General features: G+C 35.3%; 1 protein-coding gene across 2 annotated transcripts in view; it reads right to left on the bottom strand.

Annotated features, from left to right (window-relative positions):
• Window positions 1-27,708, bottom strand: part of CWC27 (CWC27 spliceosome associated cyclophilin) — a 182,767-nt gene that overhangs the window by 122,827 nt on the left and 32,232 nt on the right. For both annotated transcript variants that reach the window (XM_039255499.1, XM_039255498.1), the window contains one exon: window positions 26,343-26,497. In XM_039255499.1, the coding sequence (XP_039111430.1) occupies window positions 26,343-26,497 (155 nt within the window). The remainder of the gene's footprint in view (window positions 1-26,342; window positions 26,498-27,708) is intronic.

The following is a 27,708-nucleotide window of genomic DNA, read 5'->3' on the forward strand; positions in this document are numbered from 1 at the left end:
GAATCTTTACAGAGGCCACCATAATTTATAAAGTACAGGGGTGAATACTGAATTAATGTTTCTTCTCAATAAATACGTTCAGGACTGACTGTCCTCACATCTCTAACTACTGTGCACATAATGTATTTAAGAGCAGAATGGAAGCACTTAATAGGTACAAGTATTTTACTTATTGGCTCATTTAATAAACATTTCTTGAGTACCGAGTACAAGTAGGCACAGAGGTTAGGAATTCACATGGATGAATGAATTAAACTTATAAAAATGGTCTGTGACATAAGAAAACATGTACATGGGGCACCTGGTGGTTCTGTCAGTTAAGTGTCTGGCTTTGGCTCAGGTCATGATCTCACAGTTTGTGGGTTCAAGCCCCACACAGGGCTGTGTGCTAACAGCCTGCTTTACATTCTCTCTCTCTCTCTCTCTCTCTCTCTCTCTCTCTCTCTGCCCCTCCCCTGCCTTTCTCTCTCAAAAATAAATAAACATTAAAAAAAAAGAAAACACATATATGAGTGCTAATTCTGGGTAGTAAGTATCAGAATTGAATTGAAATATCAAATGCCTCATTTGTATCCTCAGAGCTTGGTGTAGAAAACCCTTACATTTGGTATCAAATTTTTTGAGTAGAGAAATAGTTTTTTTTTCTTTTATGGTCTAACCTTGCACTGTTTTGAAAGATTATTTTCCTATCAAAGAAGAGAAAGACCAGGCAGTTTTTCAGTTCGTCTTGAATCAAGTTTTCATGGCATGATTCATTATTTTTCATAAATACCCTAAGTACATACAGCCATAATCAAACCTGAATATAAAAATCATTCTAAATCCAAACACAGATGACTTTACACATTTGGTCAATTTAGATTATAATATGTGTGTTCCTTTTCTTTGGTGCAAAAAACCAAGAGCTTACTAGGTTATTCTAAGATTCAAAGTTGTAAAATTTAGCTTTAATACTTATGGGGAAATGGGCTTTCCAGAGCATGTGTAAGTTAAGCAACAGAGGACACCTGGGTATTAACTCTGCTTTCTCCCTCTGGATGAGAAAGTGTCCTTGCTGACACTGAGTTTGGTACAAGAACCAGAAAAGTCTGTTAATTATAAACATTCCCTTAAAAGGAAGCCCAGAGATTGTTAGTTCAAGTTCTGGAATAGTGATGAAAACGGAATAGTCCATAGATTGCTAGTTCTCTTAGAATAGTAAATATAAAAGGGTGGTGACAAAAGAAATGAACTTTCCTGATTCACGGTTCCTATCTTGCATGTATACTGCTGTGAGCAGATACTGATCCCCCATAGATGTCATGGCGGTAAAGAGCAGCTATGCCCTGACTTTACTTCTGATACAATACTCGATCTGTGGTTACTTAACTTGGGAACTAAAGTTAAAAAGTACACATGTGTATGTATGATTGTGAGCATGTTTTCCTCCTGTCACCTACCCAAAACACTGTACTTGATTAAGAGAACTAACATGGCAAAGGCAATCCAATCATGTTAAGTAATGCTGATTACTCAGGAGTAAATCGGTTATGTAATCAATACTGATTGTGAGAATGTTCATTTGAACTCTTAATCAGGACACAAGATGTAAATAATTCAAGAATCTCTAGGGAAAGTGTAGTGTTAGTAAGGTGCTTTTAAAGAGTTATTTCAGTATCTTAGAAATGATACCTCAAAAAAGAGAAAAGGTTGAAAATTCTTTCCAAAGGAAATACCATGAAAAGGTTTCAGCTTCAAAAACCCTTCAAAAGGAAATGGGTTTCTAGGACCAGGAATAACTACTTCAGATTTCATATTTTGGAACAAGTTCAGCAAAAGTACACCCTAAATTAGTAAACTGTAAATTTGTAAAACTCTAAATAAGAAAAAGGCCTTATGCGCAGTTTTTGTTTTTGTTTGTTTTTAATGTCCAAAATGGAAAAAAAAAAAAAAAAAGAGTAGTAATATGGATTTCATGAAGCCTGGGCTTCTTTCTTGTTGGGTTAAGGACAAGCCATTTTACTATATAGTAAGACATAAAACCTATGATAGATATTAAACACAACTTCACCGAAACCTTTTCTCATTTCCTTATGAAAAAGAACCTTATCGGAATATTTTTATGAATTCTGAAACCCAATTTGGCACTTCAGTAGCCAGCATAAGCAATGGAGTCACATTAACAACTTATCAGGGCACAGAAGTTCTTTTTAAAAGTTAGCTAAGATAAAGTAAGCTCTTGAAGATTTTAACATCTTTAAATCCCAGTCTCCAACACCAAAAAAAGTAGTTACATGTGATAAAGATTATAGTTGTACCAAAAGTGTTAGAATTCCTCCTGGAAATAAAGTGAGCCTCTGATGTTTCTACTTGTATGCAAAAAAATAAATTTATAAACCTTATAAGCTAAATCCCATTCCAGAAATGGAGAAGGAGGGCTAATTTTCTGAGGGTTTCTCATTTGTACCTGGAAGAGTCCTGAGCTTGAATGACTTATGAACCGCAATTACGCACACCCACAAATGACCTACTGCAGACATGAGTATTTGTTTGTAACATTTGGTGGGTATGAAGTGGCAAGCACAAAAGCCATCCTTTTGAAACTTTTCCTGGTGTATGGAAAATCTTAGTTTCTCATTTATGTAAACCAGTCCTGTAACTCAGATAAATACAACTTTTTTAGAACAGAAACATTACAGCAGCCTTGCTTTTCCTCAGCTAAACTTAGAGCATTCAATGATGGGCACATTTTCTGGTCTCCACCTTCTGCAAACAAATTTAAAAGTACTAAAAAGCAACCAAGGCTTTACATCACAGAATAACAGATTTAGGAACGAAGACTAGAGAAATGTTACAAACTGTACTGTTACCCTGTTGGGTGATTTAAACAGTAAGATTTATTGTCTCCATCTAGCCTAAATTTTAAATGTGGATTTTGTCAAAGGTTAGTTCTAACTTACATCAAATTAAGCTTGATGTGAATGGGCCAGCTCACTCCCAACCACATAATAAAAGTAGGAAAATGATTTGCCTTTTTTTTTAAAGGTCACAAGCCTGGGACCTCAGCGAATAGTAGTATTATTAAAGGGAAAAGTCCATGTGGTTCCAAGAATGGCAAAAACATCTTCACAGAGGAAACTCTTGATTAGCAACTGAATGAAAGTAAAAAAGTTAACAGTTAAAGTGAAATCTAAAAACAGAATATATCATATAATGTTCTGCAGAACCCCAGCAAACAACCAGGCTATTTGTGCCTGACTGCTGCAGATTCACTACTTTTCTCTTTCCTGTCCATTGTCCTCTGGAGCCACCAGTGAACATTAGGTCACCTCAAAAGTGTAGGACTTGTAAACATAGAGAAAAAGTTGAGCCTCAGCAATATCCACATTTAACTGTACGCTATTTGTGAAGGGTTCATTCAATGCCATTATTATTTATAAAGGTGATAAGAATAATATTTCAGCCCAGTGCCTGGTATGTGATAATTAAATACTTAGTATTCAAATATTTGTTAAACTAGATATAGGATATAATTTAGAAACTAGATTGCTTCTTCATTAAATACTTTGTTCTTGAGTTAAGAAATTTAATATCTATTTTGTCATCGAAATTAAATTAGCAAATTTTAAATCTTTGGGTTTGACTCCCCACATTTCAACAGTCCCAAGAATTAAGGTAGGCTTACAAAGAAACAAGAGATACAGAAGCAACATATATCATGACAAGAACCAAGTCTTTTTTTTGTTAGGCAAGAATACAGTGGTTTCTCTCATAAAAAACAAGTAATCAAAAAAACTAAAAAAATCAAACAACAACAACAAAAAACCCATATACAATATAAAGATATCCTGTAAAGCAAGTCATCTGAGAAGTCTGATTAATTTTGTTAGAGGCTACAATTCCATAGAAATTTAGAGGGAAAAATAAATTATTGAGACTTGATCTTTCATATAATGAAAGAATATTAATATCAAATTTAAGTTATACCAAAATCTTGACCATAACTTTGTGGCAAATGATTCCTTCTAATAGAAATGAATCCACATTACTTATATTTAGCAAAATAACATCATAGAAAATATATAGCTATTTCCACTGCTAATTTACATAATGGAAAATGGAAAAGTTTGCTGTTTCCGTATCCCAAGCCAACTATATAATTATCTTTGCCAAACATTCAGCAATCTACAGACTTTGAATGTATAAGATATCCACAGCCAGGATTACATCTGTTTTATGGACATGCCTGTAATGGGAAGGAGGAATACAGATTTAGCCTATAATCCTCTAAAAATGTTATTTAGGCTTTTACTTTACATAGAAAAGAATCGTTCATTTACTTAGTAACTTTTTGAAAAGTAAAATTTCCAATTGTGATGTTGGAAGATGTTTACAATTTAAAGACGCTCAATACATACTGAAGAAGCTGAATAGAAATATCCTATTGTTAGAAAAGTGTCTTCAGTCTATTACTATATACCTGAAAGGGTAGTGTTACGTTTACCAAACAAATAAAATTATGCTTCTAAATCTAAAACTCATAATAATATATATTTATTGTAATGCTCTCCATTTGTTTTGTTAATTCATATTTCAGAAAATATGTCTCTGTACTGTTGAGAAGGAAACCTATACAGGCTCCAGAAACTGTCAGTTGTTTGGGTGGTGGGAGCCAGGGGCACTCCCAGAATTACGAACTCTTTTCCTGTTCTACAAGCGAATCCAAGGACAATCTTTACAAACAATTCTTGCTTCACCAAATATGAAACTCGCTTTTGGAGATGGCTCAGGGGAAAGGATTAAGAGCTTAGGTGTACGCAAGTCTGAAGAAACATCATAGTATAAGCATATGAATGGGAAATTTTGGACCCTAGGTATAGAATACATATGTGTCCTTGGAGTTTACAAAGAAATACTTTAGTTTCAGTCAAAAGAAGTAACAGAAAATACAAGAAAGGACATACATCAGTAAAAATAAAGTTAAGATAAATGCTTGGAAATCTCTCCACTTTCCTTTTGAATGTGTAACTGCACTCAGCATTACCTTTTGGCCAAGCTGAGAAGGGTGATTATCATCTAGTCTAACTTAGAGTGAAAGGCGTTTCATAGAACTCCAAAAATCAAATTATAAACATGAGGTTAAAACAAAATATGAAATTATTCCAGATCTTTTGTAGGGTCCTAGAAAATTACATCAAAGTTCTCTTGGTTAAAAAAAAGAATATTTCCTTTTGTGTTTATGACATGTAGAAGAACACTGAGATAGTACGAGGAGACGAAATGTCAGAGCTTTACAGAAGGGTTCATTTAAAGTTCATATCAGAAAACAGAGTTATGTTGCTGGTTACAAAGATGACCAAAGAAACTGAACTTATTACCCTTTTATGCAAGCAGATGTAATTCAACAAATGTTGCAGGTTTTCAGAGTTAATTTGGTTCTATTTGTTTTTTTTTTGTTTAGAATGTACAATTTGAATCTTAATGATAGAACACGATTTCTTTTTATAAGGGGAGCAAACTTTGAGGTTACTTCCAAAAAAATTTCACAGCTGATTTTCCCCCCATCTCCTTTTTAGAGATAATATACAAATCCAGGTAATGTTATTCACTATTCTAACAGAATAATTACATTCAGTGTGATTGATTAAAAGCATAAATGCTCCTGTTGGTCCCAAGACTATGGTTAAAGCTACTTTTATATTCAACAGAAGTTCTGGCAAATAAGTTCAAAAAAGACAGAGCATTCAATAGCTTGTATGTTCTGGATAAATGATGGATTTAACTTTAGCAAAGACTAATTTTGACTATATTCAGAGACTCAATATTTTCTTCCTACACTGTGAGGCAAGGACGGTAACTAGCTTCTTAGCACAAAGCTCTGGGTGAAGACCATAAGAAAAAGAGAATAAAAATTATGATTCTGTCACAGAGTTAATATCCTTCAAATAGATCCAAACTCCAAAGAATATATGAACTGAATGCAAAAGCTAACAGAAAGCGGTACAAATGGTTGCTTAAAGTTAAGATGAGCCAAGCTGTGCTATCATTTAACACGGAAGACTAAAACAATCTGGCAACCCTTTTATATCACGCTGAAGACACTTCCCAAGGCCATTTAAACTGCAGAAGGAATCATCACAAAAACACAAAGTGATCATTAAGAATCCAGTTACAGAATACATAGATGGAAGCTGTCTTCCATTATTGCTATGAAAGCAATTCAGAGTATACTTTGCAAACTGAAGTGGTAAAAACAAGATATCCAAAGAACTGTCTCTGAGGGTCTTCCAACTAAAATATGTGTCATCTGTTTGGTCTGGTCTAAGTATGAACTGATTTAAAAGCAATGAGATGATCTTGAATGGAGTTTTCAAATATCCAGAATTAATGGAATACATACATAAATCTGTATAATACAAAATAATAACCTGCAAGCATATGGGCTTACTCTATGTCAGGTACTCTTCTAAGAGCTTTATGTATATTAACTCACATCCTCACACAAATACTATTAGCTTCCTTTAGAAGTAAAGCTGAGGAAATTACTTACTTTAGATCTCTAGAGCTCATAGCTAGGCAGAGCCAGATTGATTAGTTCTAGAGTCTGTACTCTGTGCTCTTAAATCACTACACAAGCATTCTCAAAGTGTGGTTTGTGGACCCTGGAAAACCCTGAAACCACTTCAAGAGAGCCCACAAGGTCAAACTATTTTAATAGTAACATTAAGATGTGATTTGCCCTTTTCACGGTTTTGACATTTGCACTCATGGTGCAAAAGCAACAGTGGGTAAAACTGTTGGAACTGGAGCCTGAATCAAGCAGTAGCAGCACATTGTGCAGTAGAAGTCATCGTATTCATCATTGCCAGGTACCAACAAATTTAAGCCAGTTTCACATATGAATATCCTTGATAAAGCTATAAAAATTATTAATTTTATGAAATTTCAACCTGAAGCACAATGTTTTGTGTGTTGATAATGAAGTATGCATAAAATACTTTTACTGCACACACAGGCATGATACTTGAGGAAAAACATGCAATTATTCGAACTGTGAGCTAAGACAGGTTTTTTGTTTTTATTGTGGTTTTGTTTTAATAGTCCACCACTTTTATTTGAAAGAACAACTGACAAACTTTGGTTATTGTGATCTGGGGACACAGTGATCGTCTCATCAAAGAAAAATACAAGGTTTTTGTGAACAAATGATAAAACTTGAGCATTCACAGAAAAGAAGAGAATTTTGGAAAATTCAAAACACTACCATGAGACTGACCAAACACTGGAAGACTGTGGACGTCAGTGATGACATTAATGAATAGGATTTTTTTTTATATTGTATGACAAAGTGTACCAAGATTTGGAAGCTGGGCATAACACCACGGACCAATACTTTCTACATGGGCAATGCATAATGCTACAAAATCATACATGGATAAAACACCCATTCAAAGAGCAAAACAAACCAATGGATCATGTATAATTTTTTAATGTATTAAAGATCATGAAGAGTTATTTGATTTCACATTGCATTTAACCATTAGTATTTGTTGAGTTTTGAAACAGTATCAAAGAAGAATAAACATAATTATCTGAAAAGGCTATTAAATACTTCTCTCTCCTCGAAGTACCTATCTGTGTGAGGCCATATTTTCCTAGCAACATAGTTCATAGAGCAGAATGAATGAAGAAGATATGGGAACTCAGCTCCTTCTTTTAGGTCAGTCACTAAAGAGATTTGCAAAAATGTAAAACACTCTTCTCACTCAAAGTTTGTTATTTGGGTAAGAATAAATATTTTTTGTAAAATATGTGTTATGTTCTAATATAATGCAGTCTATTGTTATTTTAAAGTATATTAATATTTAACATTTTTTCTCAGTATTAATTTTTAGTACAGTAAATATTAATATATATAACCTCCCCTAAAACAAAAGCTCGTTGGGGTCCTCAATGACTTTTAAGAATGTAAAGGGTTATTTTTAACTGTGTGGCTCACTTGGTTGAGCATCTGACTTCGGCTTAGGTTATGATCTCACAGTTCATGAGTTCAAGCCCCGTGCTAGGCTCTGTTCTGACAGCTCAGAGCCTGTAGCCTGCTTCAGATTCTGTGTTTCTCTCTCTCTCTCTGCCCTTCCCTGTTCATGCTGTCTCTGTCTGTCTCTCTCTCAAAATAAATAAACATTAAGAAATTAAAAAGGAAAAAAAGAGTGCAAAGGGTCATGAGTTCAAAAAGTTTGAGAACTACTGCACAAAGCTACACCGTCTCTCTTCTCCACGTGTGTGTATAAATGCACATGTGGTAAGGGCAGAGGGGATGGGCGGTACAGTAGCCCTTAGATGCTTCCATATTCACTAATCTTCTAGAGCTTTGTTTTGCTTCTGAAGCAGGATTCCCTACTTCCCTACTGGGAAGAGAATGTACTGACCACAAACAAAAATTATCTTGGAAGTTATAATTCTATAATTCAGCAAAGTGTTGTTCAGCATTAAAAGAAGGTAGTATTTTGATAAGAAGAAAATAGTAATAAATCAGAAAGCTCTGAGGGTCAAATGAGTATTTGAGTACTCCTGAATGTTTAAAGAACATAAAATTAAATGTGTGATTCACAGACCATATCAATGTAAGGCAAATACCAATGTAAACACAATATAATGTAGTATCACTTATTCAAATCCCATCCATCCTTGAAGATGTAGCTGAAATATAACCTTCTTAAAATATGCCCTAATCAGGGGTGCCTGGGTGGCTCAGTGGGTGAGTATCCGACTTTGGCCCAGATCATGATCTTGCATTTTGTGAGTTCAAGTCCCATGTCTAGCTGGCTGTTGTCAGCACAGAGCCCACTTTGGATCTTCTGTTCCCTTCTCTTTCTGTCCCTCCCCCATGCCCATTCATACTTTCTCCCTCTCAAAAAAAAAAAAAACATTTAAAAAAAAGAAACTTAAAAAAATATGCCCTAATCACACAGCAGATATTCAAATAAATGTTAACTGTGAACTGAAAAAATAAGTGAATAAACTTATGAAAATGATTCTCCTTCCTCAGACCTGTCTTTGAAATTAGTATCAGGCTACCTTTAGCAATCACAATTATGTGGCTTTATGTGTAGTTTTAATGGCATTTTGTAGATTTCATACACACCCATTTTGTATGTGTAAACACAGGTTACATATTTATTTCTTGATAACATTTTTGCCCCCTAGTGTCATTCCAATATTTCCCAATGTAATTTCCCAAATTGGGAAAAACCAACTATCAATTATAGCCTGTTTTTATAGGAAATTTTTCTTAAATTCTAAATAACATACAAATAACATTGCAAACATGATCCCTTTCTGAGTCAGTAAGTACCCTGACTTTCAGCCAATAATTCTAAAATTGGAAAATGTTGAATTTCCTGGATCTAACAAATAATCTAACAAAAAAAGGACTAAAACATGAGTCATAAATGTATAGATGAGGTCTTTTTTTTAGAAAACTCAAATCAAGAAAAATCATTTTATAAGAAATGACATTAAAAGCCTAATTACACTTTTGTAATCAAATCTGTCTTAAATCAATATAAAAATAATAAGAACCACACTTACATTTTGGATAGTCACTGTCATTATCATTTGCATGATCACAGATTTGATATTCACTTATTCCTTCAACAATGGTTGAATAGTTACCATATACCAGATGACCACTGGCAGAAGCTCTGACCAATTCTCTAGGTGGTTTCCTGGCCTTTTTCTTGCCTCATATCCTTTTTATTAACTGTTCATTCAGTGGAAGAAAAATAATGTGATTTCATGATTTAAAATGTTATAGACTGGTGAGTAGTCTGAAAGCTTTCAGAGGGAAGTAAAGGAAAGAAGCATGCCAGATTCACATTTAGACTCACTAAGACTACCTAGGTTGGCAGAAACAAATGCTCTGTCACTTATCCTCTAAAAGTGTTATCTGTAAAATGAGGAACTTGAGAGACAGTTGATATGGATCTTCCAACTTTAAGCTTCCATTCATTCTATTTAGATACTGTGAACATTTGGTGTAGGAAGATCAAAGTAGGGCAGGAGATTAAAGGCTACCTAATGGGAAAATGAAAATAGTGTCAATGACTCATCCTAGCTATTTTAACAATGTATTTTACATTTTTTTCTTAAATAAACTCAAATAGTTAAATGAACAGTATTCAGCAAGAATCACTTGAAAGTTTCTGAAAATATATTAGAGAATATCATTCTAAGTAGGAAGTATCTTGAAAACAGAAATATTATAACTGATGTAATTCTAATCACTATTATTTACCGAATGCCTTCCAACTCATCTCATCATACAGTCATCTAGTGAAGCAGGTATTTTTTATTCCTATTTTATAGGAAGTAACTGAGGCCAGATAAGTAATCCACCCAAGGACATTTAAAGAATGGCCCACCTGGGATTACAACCTAGGTTTCTGACTCCAAAGCAGTACTCTTCCCATTACAACAATGTACTACGTTTTGAGTCCTACAAATGAGTCTCTTGTTTATAGTCAAGCTTCAATTACTAATGGTAACGAGAGTAGGAACAACACGGAAGAAGAAATCACATATAAGCATGGTTTAACAGCTTATGACATGGATAAATTCCAGTAAAATAAATTCTGGGCTGGGTGAGATTCTCCATCAGATGGCTTCTCAAGCACCTACAATGTCTCAAATTTAAGTATTATTCTCAACTCACTGAAGCTTTAACAGGCTATCTAATCCATCTTCCCACTCGCTATAGAAACTTACAATTCATGTTACACGAATTATAGAGTAATCACAAAGAGTAGGTATATAATTTAAAGTAATAATATAGGGAAACTTCTAAGGAAATGATCCAAAGATTTGCTTTTTTTTTTTTTTTTGACTTTCTATTTTCTCTCATTGACTTTGTTTAAAAGAAAAATGCACTGAAAATTCAAAACACCATTTAACCCTGGCTAAAAATGCTTTCTTAAAGATGAGAAAAACCTGCTCCAGAGAAGAATATACTGCTTTTTCATTTCCATGTACTTTTTCTGTTCTTAGGTTGAGACAACAAAACTGCCACACACACACATTAAAAATGATCTGAAGAAAATTAAGTAGGACAAGTCCAAGAAAATTTACCAACTAAAAATTTATTCTTGGATATTCAAGAGGAAACTGAGAAAGATTTCTAAATATTGTACAAGATAAAACTGAAAATAAAAGACATGAAACTAACAGTTATATTATGGCCTACTGCAAATAAGCACCAGGAAACAAAATTAAAAGTAACTATTAACTTATTAATTAAAATAATTCATCACATATAAAGTCAAAACTTACTACTGGTCTTTTAGTTTTTCAGAAATAGGATCATTGAAAAAAAATCTCATCAATCAAGGAAATTTGTAAGTTACCAGCTATAATTTAAACATTAAAGTAGAAGACTAAAGTGCCATGAAAAATATTGGGGTCATTTACAGAACATTCCAAACAACCATAGTAAGATAGGTATTCTCTTCAAGTGCACATGGAACATGCACCAAGACATGCCATGTTATGGTCCAAAAAACATGTCTCAATAAATGTAAAAGGACTGAAATTGTACAGAATATGTCCTCTGACCACAGTAAAATTAATTTGAACATCAGTAACAGAAAACTATCTGGAAAATTCTTGACTATTTGGAAAATAGCACACTTTTAAATGACCTATCAAGTCATTTACCAACTTAGCAAATGCAGAAAATCAAGTAATATCATTCTATAAAGATACTCTGCTCATCAATGAGTCAAATATTAAAAAACTTAAAAAATCTTGGGGCACGTGGTAGCTCAGTTGGTTAAGCGTCTGACTTCGGCTCAGGTCACGATCTCACAGTTCATGGGTTCAAGCCCCGCGATGGGCTCTGTGCTGACAGAGTTGGATTTTTTTTGTTTTTTTTGTTTTTTTTTTTAAGGGAAAAGATTGTATTCTACAAGACAATGGCAGGATGGAATGTTTAAAGGTAAATAAAACAATTCACTCAAGAAATAATATGGCCCTGAAAATAACTTAAGATGATGACATAGGGCTGCATGGCATAATTTAGAGCTAACTGAAGTGTTTGAGGTTCACGGAGTCATCTGGTGTAAGGGTCACTTCTGCAGTCTCCTTGACAGGGTCCCTCCTGGTGGCAGTGTGGTGGGAAGGGCAAATCCCCAGGAGCAGAGAGCAAGGTCCTCAGGGTCCTCGGGCCACAGTGGACCCCAGAGAAGGACCACATTCACTGGTGCTTTTCTGGGGTGGGCTGGCACCCGGCTGCAGTCTCTGGGCATCAGCAGCAGCACGGTCTCTCGAACTTTCCTGGGGGTGGGCTGGCACTGGCCATTGCCCGTTGAGACCCTCCCCTAGAGAGTCATAACAGGTGAAAGCACAGGGCCTTCAGAAGCAAGGGGCTGGGAAACACAGCTAGCCTGGAGCCTGGACACAGATTCTGTGTGTGTCTCTCTCTCTGACCTTCCCCTGTTCATGCTGTCTCTCTCTCAGAAATAAATAAAAACATTTAAAAAATTAAAAACTTAAAATATCATAAAAATCATATCTTAAAACTCTTAAGCTATATCTTAATTCTTGGCATACCAAAGTTCTATTGGAAATAATTCAAACAGAACTATAGTGTTAAAAGTTAGCAGGAAAACTTTACTGCCAGTACTTCATTTTAAAAAGTGATATTTTATGTTTGTTTTGTTTAGTAAGATTTGAAGTGTTTCTCTAAGTGCTATATTAAAACTCACATAGAAGGAAAAATACAGCAACATGTTTTCCTAAGCAATAAATGTCATCACTGAATTTTCAGCAAGGACATTTATCTTTCTAAAATAAAACTGTTGGATACACTAGCTAAAGTTAGAATATTATCTTTTAAATTTGTTTCCTTAAGTGAACATGTCCATAATCACATTTGTAGACACATGCTATTTTTGTTTTATGCAGTTGTCATGAAGTTCTTATTGTAAACAGGATGTTCTCAAAAATACTTCCATTTTTTAATAAGCATTCAAAATGAAACAAATGAAATAAAATAGTAACTAACAATTAAACTGCAGTAAATTAGCAAGATCATTATCTTAGAAGGGACTATTTCTTTTACCAGCAAAATTAGTCCCATAATCTACTTACTCCATTTTACAGTCTGGCAGTTGCCAGTATAAACGTGCCTGAAAACAAACCTTAAAGAAAACTAACTAACCTCATCTGACTTAACACCATTTTACTTGGGATTTCCTATACATTTAGAGGACTCAGTGTGTCTATGCCATTTTGTACTTTCTAATGTATTATTTTCTTAAGTAATCTCAGGTGCTCATGTTTTACACAGCATGATTTAGGCAATAATCACATCTGATGTAAAGTACATTCTCTGTAGTCAAGAGAGGGATGTGGGAGGTGGGAGAGGCAGCAGGATTATGAAGGACAATAGTATCTAATTTTTTTTAGGGATACTTGGCCTGTCTCCCCAAACTGTCACCAGGGACTGGATTCATCTTTCTACTTCAGTGGTGTCATACCCCTTAAAAACCTACATCTCCATACTACTGTGGTTGTCATATTTGCTTAATAACCACTGTCAATTACCTGGCAATAATTTTTCATTTTATTTTGGAATATGGCATGAGTGGAAGGAGCTACCAGAAAGTGAGCTGTTCTAAAGCTGTTAAAATCAGAGGGCTGGATTGTGTGACATCAAAGGCACTTAAAAAACTTTTTTAGCGTTTATTCGTTTTTGAGAGAGACAGTGTATGGACAGGGGAGGAGCAGAGAAAGGGACACATCATCTGAAGCAGGCTCCAGCCTCTGAGCTGTCAGCACAGAGCCCAGTGTGGGGCTTCAACCTGCGAACCACGAGATCATGACCTGAGCTGAAGTTAGACACTTAACCAACTGAGCCACCCAGGCGCCCCTCATAGGCACTTTAAACTCTATAATCATAGGCCATCAATGGCATCATGATTTAAAAGTAGTCTCATATGCATTATTTCATCTGACATGACTGACCACAACCCTATTAAGATAGGAAAGGCAGATATAAATCACATTTTATAGGTGAGGAAACATTCGGAAATGCTGATTTGTTCATATCTCATTTAGAATAAATGATTGTGGGATCAGAATCTAAGCTTTCCTAAACCACAGCTGGTATTAAGTTTAAATCATGTTAATTATACCAAAAAATTTATTATAGTGCTAGAAATAAAATTTTTATTTTTAAAAATGTTTTAAATGTCTATTTATGTTCACTTGCAAATCATAAAAAGTAAGGTAAACATAATTGTCTATACAATAACCCCACCAAACCCTCCGACTCATATATCTCCTGTCCAAAAATTTAGAAATCCATTATTCACCCAACCTTGAATCTTTCAATTTGGTTTACTCGAGGTGAAAAAAGAAGTTGATCTTTGTTTTTCTGTACACTTGAATAAACACATAAATCAAGCAAAATGAGTTATATCTGCACTTTACTATCCTGGAAGGTATCTTATGATCTGCTCCCAACCTCTTTCCAGCTTTATTTCCAACAATGTCCTCTCCTCTATTCACACAAATTGTTCTTCAAATACACTCTGTACTTTTCTCAGTTTCCTCTACTGGAAATTCCCTTCCCCACCCATTTCCTCTTATTCAAACTGTACCCCTTCTTCAAGGCCTAGTATTAATGCTATCTGCTTTGCATACATGCAGACTTCCTGATCCACAAAGTCAAAATTAATCTCTCCCTTCTCCATGAAGCTACTGTACTTTCTCTGAACTTCTGCTTTATATAGAGTTCATTGTGTACAGATGACTATCTGTCTGGCTCAGCTGAGAGCTTTTTTTGTAGGCAAGGGGAGTATCTTTCTTTATCTTTCTATCTATCCACCACGTGCATATTGTAGATGTTTGGTAGAATGTTTGCTGAATGCAAATTGCCTTGCAAACAGATAACTGTCTTGGTCTGGGTTTTCATTGTATCTTACCTCACTTGGACTAATAAAGCATCTTCTGGTTGATCTCCTCAACCTGTAGTCTTGGCTGCTTCCAGTTTACTTTCCATTCTACTACCATAATGATCCCTCTAAGACAAAAAGCTAATCATGTCACTTTACAATTTTAAAACTTTTATATTGTTTCCCACCATCTAAAGGACAAAGTCCAGTTTCTAAATATGCCACAGAAGGCCCATCTTGATCTGGCCCCAGTTCACTCCTACCATAATTCCTGCAGATGTGCATCCCTGTATACCTAAGTTCCCACGCTTATCAGGATATCAAACTCTCACCAATCCCTTTGCATGTACTGTCTGCATCCTGGCCCATCACTCTGTTATTCCATTCTTTACGCCTCATCTCAGGGGAAGTATAAAATGGCAGTTAAGTGAACAATATCTGTGTTTAAATCCTGGACTGTACATTGGTTGGAGAGTAATCTTGGGTGAGTTAAACTTTGCAAATACAGCTGAAGGAAGATTAAAAGGTGTCTGGCCTCACCATTCTTCCCTTACTCTCTTTTCAAAACCACTCTGTTCAGGGGCGCCTGGGTGGCTTAGTCGGTTAAGCGTCCGACTTTCGCTTAGGTCATGATCTCGCGGTCCGTGGGTTCGAGCCCCGCATCGGGCTCTGTGCTGACTGCCAGCTCAGAGCCTGGAGCCTGTTTCAGTCTGTGACTCCCTCTCTCTCTGACCCTCCCCTGCTTGCACTGTCTCTCTCTCTCTCTCCTAGAAATAAATAAAAAATATTTAAAAAAAAAAAAAAAAAACCACTCTGTTCATATGCTTTGATGGGCAAGTCTGGCATTTTGTATAAAATACAAACTAAGAGTCAGTATTAGAATCTAAGCCCTAGGTTCCTTGTAGGAGATGTAATTAATTAGTCAAGTTCCAGATTAAAAAAAAAAAAAACAGATAAGCTTTAATCTTTGTTTTCTTCTAGTTCCTTATTCACTATATATTAAAATGTGAAGTACTAATACATAGAAATTTTAAATCTTTGTCTGCAGTGGTGGTCCATCTCAGCAAGGATGCACATATAACATAGTTTCATATATTGCTTGCCTCATATATCTTTGGTGAAATATCTGTTCAGATCTTTTGTCCATTTCTTAAATTGGTTTCTTTGTGTTGAGTTTTCAGAATTCTTTACATATTCTGGATATGCCTTTTATTAGATATGTAATTTGCAAATATTGCTTCCCAGTCTGTGTCTTGTCTTTTCATCCCTTAAAAGCATCTTTTTCAAAGCCAAAATTTTTAATTTTGATGAAGTCCAATTTATTAGTAGACTTCATGTCTTTTTGTGTCTAAACTCATTAACATAACCAAGTTCATAAAGGTTTTCTCCTATGTTTTCCTTTAGAAGCTTAATAGTTTTTTAGTTTTAAGTCCATGATCCCTTTTTTTTTTAAAGTAAGCTTCATGTGCAGTGTGGAGCTCAGCGTGGGGCTTGAACTCATGACCCTGAGATCAAGAGTTACACACTTAACTGAGGGAGCCACCCAGGATCCCCAATGTCAGTGATCCATTTTGAGTTAATTTTAGTATAGAGTGTGAGGTAGGTATCAATGTTCATTTTTTTGCACATAGACTTTCAATTGCTCTAACACCATCTGTTGAAAACATCATTTCTCAATCAAACTGTCTTTGTACTTTTGTCAAAAATCAGTTGGCTATATATGGGAGTCTCTGGGCTCTGTATTCTGTTCCATTGATACCTCTCTGTATCTATTAGCCATCTATTTTTCTCCTCTGTAAGATTTAATAGGTATGTAATGTTTTAGAGTTTTATAAACAGCATATATTTAAGTATCCCTAGTTCAAGGTATCATAGCTCCAAATAAGAATTGCTTCTGTTCTAAGAATCAGAAATGGAAAGGTAACAGCAACATCAAAAAGTGAACTGAAACAGAACCTGGCTAATGTGAAGTGGAACAAGAATGTTGTAGGAGGCAATAATGTCCTGAGGCTAGGCAACTGCTCTGCCTGGAAACAGAGTTTTCAACCTTAAATAGTCCAGATGAGGGGAATCCCTTTGGCCTAATCCATTTCTGTGTCAGATTTATAGCTTCATAGGGGGTTCAGTTGTTTGCATTTTGTTTTAGCCTAGCTTAGGTGCTAGGTATTATTCTAAAATTCAGCAGCCACAGTGTTTTTTAAAAAAAAAAAACCATTCACAGATACATACAGTATGAACTTATATTCTTCAAATGTTACTTTAAAAACTTTTAGGAGAAACAAACCAAAATTAGTTTTCTCATACATAAACATTCCTTTTATTTTTTTTGTTGTTGGAATAGAGTATTTTATCAGTATTTTATGAAAGTCACTTTACGTTAGTAGGAGCTCTTCTGTATTATAAAAGTCTCTCTATTATGTTAAGACTTTAAGACTCCATGAATCAAGGTGATACAGACATCCTTCCATCCTAGAGCCATGGCACCAAAGACCCAAAGCAGTGGTGCTGCAATCCTGCCATCCTTAGGTTGCGACCCCGTCTGGAGGCCAGGCTCTTAGGTGCTTCATTTTTGTTGCAGGCTGTGCTTATGTACTGTAACAGGAGTTATGTCCCCTTATTCCTACTTAAAGTTGTTGCTATTCACTGGCAGAGCTTATAAGCAAAGCTAGCTTGGTTAGAAAAAGGACTCTCACTGTGTCTCTCTAGAAGAGCTTAACCTTGTCTTCTGCAGACATCTGAGCCTAGCTTTGGAAGAGACAGATAATCTAGATGCATACTTGCTTTTTAACTTTATTTACCTGTATTCACCTATGCTCCCAATATACAGGATAAAGTTAAGTGATATGTGTATTTTCATCACTAATTCAATGGCTACAAAAACTACGAGCAAAACCTTTCAATATCTGCTAAAATGTAAATACATTTTGTTTCAAAATTCTTTCCATACTACCCAGCAGAGGCTAAAGCAATAAAATGCATAAAGCATAACTTTTAAAACTTCATTGGAATACTGGTAAATCCTACCTAAGAATATAATAATGAACATAAAGCCAAACAATCAAGACTGGTGAATAACCATGCATTGTTACCCTGGCCCTCAATTTCTGGGCCACTCTCCAGCAGCATCAAGATCAGACAATCTTACCTCCTGTCACACTAAATGTACTTTCATAGGTCAGCTACAGATCCTTTTTTCTAGGTGAGTGGGCAAGTACATACCTACTACACCTGTCTTATCATACAGCAGCAGGATATAAAATAAAAGGACTACAACACTCTAGTCTTTGTATGAGGCCTACTCGATATCTTTCTAAATTCTTTGAAGCCAAGCCAAGGGTTTTTCTTTTTAACTCCCTTTAACAAAGGCTGTCTTTAAGATATTTCAAGTTACTGTCAATCTCGTGAACAAATAAGCATATCTGGAAATTTTCTATTAATTTGTAATGATTAATAAGACTAAGAAAGTAAATGCTTATCTAAAAGGAAGAAAAATTAACAGGAAGTCATTATATAATTTTTGAACTTAAGAAAACATCCCTTTTCACAGAACCAAGAAAATCAAATATGCAGCAAAGAACAAGTTTAACTACCTATCTGTTGAGAGAGAGAGAATGTGTGTATGTGTGTATATAAATGAAAATACAAATTAAAAAGATAGGATTTGGCATTTAAACTCATATGCCAATTAATATACCTTTGACCACAAGAAAAGTGCTTTTCAGTAGGAACAGAAACCTACCCATGATCATGTAATAAATTTGAGACTTTAAATAAGACAGTTCTTTAAAGAAGCTGCTAAGTCAGCACCATAAAATTTTAAACAGAAAGTAGACTAGTTGACACGACAAAATTAGCAGTTAGCAATATCAGGAAAATGTATTAAGGATCTTTAAAATGAAGGAATAATTTAAGTGAGTGAAAGAATAGTAAATCAAATATAAAATAATATTAAAAATCTAGTAAGCTACTTGTATACTTCAAGATAATAATGGAAATCCTATTTAAGGTTTAACATTCACATAGGTACATTTATTTTCCTCTTATTTTTTGATGTTTATTTATTTATTTATTTTTGATAGAGAATACAAGCAGGGGGAGGGGCAGAGAGAGGGGGAGGACAGGATATGAAGTGGCCTCTGCACTGACAGCAGCGAGCCTGATGCGGTGTTCAAACTCAAAAACCACAAGAACATGACCTGAGCCAAAGTCAGATGCCCAGCTAACTGAGCCACCCAGGTGCCCATATTTAAATAGTAAACACACTGAAATCAACATGAATACACATATAGAATGAATACACAGGTTGTAGCAATATGTGAACAATAATGACTAAGGAGAGAAGAGGGATCAAATATTACTAAGATATCAAAGTTGGCAAAAAGGTAGGAAAGAGCTGTAATGAATTCTGTGAGATTCCTCTTCAAAGTAGGTCATTACCTAAGAGTTTATATTGTGTCTACTTTTAAAAAGACAAGCTTAAATAAAGGCAAAGATTCAATAAGGTGAACGAAAGAGAACAGAATCCACTCATTTAGATTAATGTTGATGAAACACTATGGCAATGGTTCTTAAACATGTTATAGAACTTGTAGAAAACAGATTTGGCTGGGAGAACAGACTCTCTTAACTTTATATTTCTAGAATAGAGTGACCTTGTCTTCTATAAACATCTGAGCCTAGCACAAAAAAGAATATGGACCCAAACTTAATTTTTAACCTGATTTACCTTTATTCACCTATGCTCCCAACATTTAGGAAAAGGTTAAATAATGTGTACATTTTCGTCACTAATTATTTGCCTACAAAAACTATGAGCAAATCACATGCTAGTTTTCTTTGTTTTGGGTTTTTGTTTTTTTGAGTGGGGTGGGTCCTACCATATGCATTTTGTAAAAGCCAAACAAAGTTTAAAAATTTGTCTTCAGGTTATTAGGTCTGCACTTCTGGTAGGCATGGAGGGAGTTATTTAATTAATTAATTACATGAGATCATGACCTGAGCCAAAATCAAGAATCAAAGCCTCAACTGACTGAGCCACCAAGGTGCCCCTGGAGGAAGTTATTTTAAATAGTGTGGTCTGTAAAGATGATGTTTGAGCAAGAACTGCATGAAGAGAAGGAATGGTTACTAAGCCTATCTTAGAGAAGAAACTTTCAAGCTGAGGTAACTCAGAGTACACAGGCCTGAAAAAAGAATGAGCTTGGCCTGTCTGTGAGACAGCAAGAAGGACAATATACTGCCTTTGAAGTGAACCACTAGAGAAGGTGCATAATAGCTTGGCCAAAGTGTGTAAGAAGGCCAAGCGTATGAGGACCAGAGTGGAGAGTAAAGGGGTTGCCTTTGCCAGAAAGAAGCATAGGAATTCTGATGCAGATGGGTAGATGGGTGGCAGGCCAATGAGGAATTTCTCTCACTGGTTTGGTTTCCATAATGAAATGGAGCAAGGTGATCACCCAAAAGTGAGAAGAGTGGTGAAGCTGTTGGGTGTCAATAATTACTATGATTTTCCTTCAGGAACAACAAGAAAACCAACTAAGAAAGCTATTAAAAACAATGAAGCAGCTATTCATTTCCTCTCTGCCTACATCCCCACATTAGAGAATCTACCCTGCTCCTAGCCCTGGAAGAAATAGCCATACTTTATCAGTTAGGTTAGGTTCTGCTGCACTTAACAGAAACTCTGATACCATGGCTTAAATAACTTGAAAGTTCTTTTATCCTACACAGAAAAACTCCAGAAAGAGGCAATCCAAGTTGGAATTATGGTTCCGTAAGGATTTTAAGGGCCTGGGCTCTTTCAATCTCTCTGTTCTGCAAAGGCTAGCCCTTCCCTCTTTCCTTTAGAAAAGACTAAAAGTATCTGAAAGTCAGATACACTTCTCTTTCATTTCATCAGCAAGAATTCGGTCACAAGGCCTTGCCCAGCTACAAAGGAGTGTGGTGAATGTATTTTAATGAGGCAGTCATGAGTCCAGCTAAATATTTGGGTTCTTATTACTAAATAAATAGGGTAGTGGAAGATGGAGGGACAAAACATCTCTGTCACACCTAAATATGTCATGCCTTTCTAAGAGCCCTTCCACCATCACTGTCCCCTCCAATGACATAACTCAATAGATAGCTAACCCACGCCAAGCCAGTAAGAGTCTCTCTCTGGAAAGTCAAGCTTTGGGACACAAAAATTAAGCAATTACTTCTGAAGGGCTGAACTGCCGGAGACAACAGACAAGAGCCCTAGAGAGAAAACACAAGATTGTAAAAGACAAGAGAACAAATGAGCAAACAAAAGGAGAGTTGTGACTACAGGAGAGAAACATAAGTTTGTGACAATGTCATTCCTGTCAGGCCTGTATGCAATTCTTTTATCTGGATTCTCTGCAACTCCTCTATTCTTTTATGCAGAAATCCCTTTAGTTTATTTACATGTAAAATCACTTTATAGAAAAATATGAGTTCTTGAGTAAGTTTCTATTCCCCACAACCAAAGGATCCTTAAGATAACTAATAAGAAAATTATAATTTAATACTATGTGCACATGGAGTGTTTCTGTATCTTTGGTGAAACTTGTGGAAGATACTTATCATGTTCTTCTGCATTTAAAATGTACAATTCCATTCTCCAAAAACAAGTGACACTACCAGATCAATAGAATGCAACTCTCAAGCGTAATACAAATCAATACATTCTAAAGAGATGCAAATACTTTTTCTCCATTTTGACAGGAGAATCTCCCCCACGTGGGCATTTCACTGCTTCCTGTCTGCCATTTGAAATCGAATTATAAAAACAGTAGGGTTGTTAAATTTCTAAGTATATAACTGAAGTTCAAGGATTTTTTTTTTTTGAAGGTGATTCCTTGTATATGGATTAAGGTTCTCAGTGAACTAAATGAGTATCTTAAAAGTGTTTTTTAAATTTCAAACAGCCCAAGAAGCAGTTTTGTTCAGAATATCCAAAAATCTTTGCTATAGAGACCCTAACAGAAGAAACATGGAAGCTTTTTAGAAATGCCAAATGATGGTATAGTTTATAATTATTACTATACCAAAATTTTAAATGTAACAGATAAAGGCAGTAAAATAAACTATCTAGTCTACATTGAAGTATTATACAACACTAATTTCAAGGATTAGACTTAATGCTAAAATGTTATTTCTTTCCAATAGTGACTCCAGAAAATGGTTTATCTTCCTAGCAATAGGGTGTAACTTATGAAATTGATGATATTTGACCATTCATGATCTACAAAGATGGCAATTTAACATTGAACTCTTTTTTTTAATGTTTATTTTTGAGAGAGAGAGATGGAGTATGTGTGATTGGGGGAGGAGCAGAGAGAGAGGGAGACACAGCATCCAAAGCAGAATCCAGGTTCTGAGCTGTCAGCATAAGTCATGAGATCATGACTTGAGCTGAAGCCGGACCCTTAACCGATTGAGCCACTCTGGTGCCCCATATTCAATTCTTTTGACCTAGTATATTTATCTTTTCCAGAAATATATATTGCCTACCTAAAACATCCATAATAATTTGCAGGCATGTCTATTCGAGCACTTGACACACTAAATTGTAATTAATTGTTTATAATCTCACTCATACACTATATTATGAATAGTTGCAGATAGAAATCATATCTCCTTTATTTTCATGTTCCTGGAGTCTAGCACTGTCTGGCACATAGCAGTTCTTGCAGCGTCTGGCAACAACAGTAACATATGTTTGAGAGTAGAATGACTACTTAGGAAAGAATATACACAAAATAAAAATCAAGTTCTAGTACAAGTTAGCATGCATTCTTCATTGAAATTAGGACTGCTCCAAAGCTTAGTTATCTGATATTCCATACCAAAGAAATAATATCTGCAAATTTTCTTTATCAGATACCATTTATCTACTGTATATATCACACATTTCTTTCTCTTCCTCTTTTTAAATGTCTGCTTCAGTAGACATCTTGGAACAAAGGAAGGTAAACGGAAGCAGAAATGCTCTAAATGGTGAAGGCAATCCTTGCTTATAAATGTTCTGTTGAGAGGAAGAGGGGGGGCTTCTCAGAGATGATGATTTTAATACCCAAAAAGGAAAATGTCTGCAGATTTCAATCTTTGTTATTATATTATCTTTTAAAATTTGTACGTAATTTTAAAATGCTTACTATCTTCTAAATTTTTGAAATTTAAATATTGTAGTATCTTTGTGAATCTGGACTTCCTGTGACTAATCAAACTGGGACTCAGATCCCCAAGGCTGAGAGATAGTTCACAAATGTTTTTGAGAAGCTAGAAACCCTGGGAAGCTAAGAAATCCTAGTAACATATGTCAGACCCAACAAAGAAAGACTGGAGAGACTAAAATTGGCAACATCTAATTTGGGTGTTCAGCCAGGCCTTGGGGAGTATACTCAGGAGGTATTTACGACTATATTATCCCTACCCTCATAATTTAAAGTTCAATCCAACTCATTAGGTCTTCAATCTCAATTTCAACCTCAATATCCCTATCTACATTCCTGGTGCTATCATAATAATGATATTTCATATTCAGTCAGCCTAACACAAGTCATAACTAAAGCACAAATACAACTTAACTTTACCATGTAAGAGAATTGTTTTATGAAAAAGGTCAACCAAACATGATAGGTCAACAGAACATAGCTGATCAAGCCAGAACCTATTCAAACATCAAAACTAATACCAGTCTGTTAACCTTGAAACATTTCTATCAAATGTTTAATGATTATAATTTGAGGGTATGTGTCAGTATTTTTTTATTCATATTCATATTTAATGAAAATAATTTAGAAGAGTAATCACACAATACAATTATATTTGATAGAAATTACACAAAGACAGAATTTCTATAATGATTATAATCATAGCAACAAACCACTGATTCCTAACTATTTGGTCTGCTTGTTACATCTGATTTTATTCTTTGGTCTTTTATGATGAATCAATACATGAATGCTAAAAAAATAGGGCAGCAAGCAAATGAATTTAGTTTATAAGATTAATTTGCAGCAGTTGAGCTCCACCTACAGGCAAAAAAATAATTCTTTACAGTCAACTTTAAAACAGGACTTTACAAAAGACAAGGGCCAAGTAAGCCCAAACTTACAATTAACGTTAAGTGCTCAGTAGAATAACCTGGGTGCTTTTTTAAACTTACCAAAATTTTGGACAGACTTAGTCAGGGGAGGGCTGAATAGTCAGCCTATGTGACCTCAATGTACTGAAAAGGTTGAAAGACACTGATTTAAATCTTTACCAGCACATTATCTTTTTAAAACATCAGAAATACTTAAATATCATGTTTTATTCCTTATAAAATTATTTGATTCCCACTATATTGAGCTTTTTATGTATTTTTTAAACACAAAACTAACTTGAGACTTAAACTATAGTGAAGCTGGTATAACTAACCAAAAACACTAATAATTTTGGAAATTTTTTTGCACTCAAAATAAGTGGTCATGAGACAAATGTGGAAATTTCTAAGTAAGGGCGAAAAACTGCAATTTCCCTTTGAAATCCTGTACTGTCTTCTCTATCCCAACCTCCTTATTTTTCTTTTATTTCTCTTTGAAGGTAGGTTGAGGTAGGATGAAGGAGGGAGAGAAGAGGATGTCAATACTGAAAATCTGGGGGGAAGAGGCAGATAGTTAAAAATAGATGTTTCGGTGTTTTCACTATTTATTAAGGCAAATTTTGCCAAATAAGCTTTATTTAGTTCTTAAAGAAAAAGCTCTGCTAAATTATAAATTATATTAATTACAGGGTATAAAAATATTGGGAATTGTATTAAACCCAGTAAGACAGGAAAATGGAGGACTTAAACACTTAAACATAACAACTATTTGATTCATGTGTTAAAAATTCAAAATGCATTTTTTGTCACATTATAAACATAATCTGTACAAAGTGTGTAGTTCTTAAAAATCAGAAAATGTGTGTTTTGAATGAAAATGAGAAAGAAAAAAACATCCTTGATTGTATGTATAATCTGACTAAAGGCTACAGAGCTGATATGATATATTAGCTCATATATGATCACTAAAATATTGTCAGTAGTGACCCAATGTTAATCTACTATATTTAAGTGCTATATCTGAATATAAGAGTTTATAGCATCAGTGGAGATTGCTGACAATTACTTTTCTGGTTACATGAAGGAAAAAATTGAGGGAGCAAAGCAGTGGCAATAGGGAAATGTCTTTTACTTTTTTCTATATGAAGTTGAGAAACATAACAGAAAAATAAGAATGTTGCTGGGGTGCCTGGGAGGCTCACTCAGCTAAGCATGTGACTTTTGGTTTTGGCTCAGGTCATGATCTCACGGTTTTGAGTTCCTGCCCCACGTTGGGCTCTGTGCTGACGGTGTGGTACCTGCTTGGGATTCTCTGTCTCTCCATCTCTCTCTGTCCCTTACTTGCTCTCTCTCTGTCTCTCTCTCAAAATAAATAAACTTAAAAAAAAAAAAAAAAAGAATGTTGTTTATATGTATTTATACCCATCTATTCCCAAATGTAGAAAATCCAAAGAAAACATTTTTTAAGGCAGTAGTATTTAAAATGTATACCATAAAGATGTAATAATAAAATCAAAAAGGAGAGTTTTTCAATTAAGTTGAATTTCAGAATAAAGTATTGAGTCACAAAATTCAACAAGTCATCAGACATTTGCTGAAATTTCTTTTCTGATAGGAGATTAGGAGGAGGTATATGGTGTGAATCAGAGTTGAAAAGATATTTTTTTTTTTAATTTTTTTTTTTATGTTTTATTTATTTCTAGGAGAGAGAGAGAGAGACAGCGTGAGCAGGGGAGGGTCAGAGAGAGAGGGAGTCACAGACTGAAACAGGCTCCAGGCTCTGAGCTGGCAGTCAGCACAGAGCCCGACGCGGGGCTCGAACCCACGAACCGCGAGATCATGACCTAAGCGAAAGTCGGATGCTTAACCGACTAAGCCACCCAGGCGCCCCTGAAAAGATATTTAAGAATGTTTTCAGGCCCACTTGCTTTCATAACCATTTGAGACAAATTTTCCTCACCTAAATCTGAAGACTTGGCTTTTCATTCTATACATTACTCTACTGCTCGCATTGGTATTAGACAAACACAGCTTTCCGCATGTAGCTTACATATTGCTTGCCCCACATATAAAAATTTATAGAGGCTCTTAAAGAAGAGATTAGAGAGAAAATGAAGAGGGATTTGACTCCAAGGACCATTGCTACAAGTACTTTAAAACTGTATTTTAGGCATCCAAACAGGCTAACACACAACTGGTATATTTAACAAACATTATGAAAATAGTGTTTTAAAAAAAGAAGTGTAAGAGAGAACTCAATTCTAATTTAGTGTGAAGTAGAGAAAGACAAACTACAGCAAAAAGTACCATAACTAACTCACCTGCGGCTAACTGATTTCTTCACCTCTCCCTCTCCAGCCGACTTCACATTTGCACTTGCGTCCTTTTTTAACTTTTTTGCAATCCTTTCTCTCATCAAGTTCTTCTCATCATCATCAATATATTCATCATGCTCTGCACCTTCATATTCTCCATCCTGTAGAAATTGAAATGGAGTATTTCCCATGTCCCCTTACACCACCAGATATCCATCTCCAACTCTCCACACTGCATTCTAGGCCAGTTTTGGTTTTTGTTTTATTTTAAATTAGTAAGGACTAGAAGCATTTGCTACAGGCGGGAATACCCCTGGGGTCTGCTCTAGGCCAACTACATCAGTATGGGATACCTGAGTAAGGAGTGTTTGCTCACTTCACCCATGGCCCCTCCATGCAGCACAGGCCGTGCTCCCTCTATATCACCCAGGATATTGTGTCTGTCCACATTCCTGTTCTTTCCCAGTGGGAAACATGACTTCTGCAGGCACTTGGCCAGCATACCAGCCTCAACCAGAGATTAATTCAAGTAGATGAAGAGAAGATGGAGAAGCTTAGATTTCTTACTATAATAGAAGTCATAGCAATTACTCCTCTTCTCAGAATCCTCCAAGGGATCCTCAACTCACTCAGGACCCTGTACAATCTGTACCCACTGGCACATTCTCTTACAGCTCGAGGCCGGCAATACCAGCCAGCTTTAGAGCTGGTGTTCTCTCCATGCGGAAACACCCATATTCTATACATCTGCATTGCCTGCTCTTTCATCTCCTTTAGGTCTTCTTTTTTTTAATCACTTTAATAGCCAATACAATTAATAAAGAGCAATCACTATAGTCTTGAAAGAGAATCTTCTGAATTGTGTATATTAAGGAATACTATTACAAATGACTTACCTAAGCATTTTCCCATACACTGTGTAGGATGCCCACGCATCGACATTTAAACAGTTTTTAAAAAATTTTTAATGTTTATTTATTTTTGAGAGAGCAAGAGACAGAGTGCAAGCAGAGAAGGGGCACAGAGAGAGGGAAACACAGAATGTGAAGTAGGAGCCAGTCTATGAGCTGTCAGCACAGAGCTGGACGCAGAGCTCTAACTCACAAACCATGAGATCATGACCTAAGCCGCAGTCAGACAGCTTACCTGCCTGAGCCACCCAGGTGCCCCAACATTTAAACTTTTAACATAAGGAAATAAAAAGTGACATCTGAATTTTGAGTATTCTAGTAGTGAGAGGGAGAAAAATAGGCTAGAAATTCATTTATGTATGATTTCAATTTGTAAGTAGATACATATCTCCATGCACACTTGGAAGGAAATACTTCAGTCAAAATAAATGATTTACTTTTCAAATCTTTAAAATTTTCTG

Source organism: Hyaena hyaena, unplaced genomic scaffold (assembly GCF_003009895.1).
Source record: "Hyaena hyaena isolate Hyena2069 unplaced genomic scaffold, ASM300989v1 scaffold_530, whole genome shotgun sequence".
NCBI classification, from domain to species: Eukaryota; Metazoa; Chordata; class Mammalia; order Carnivora; family Hyaenidae; genus Hyaena; species Hyaena hyaena.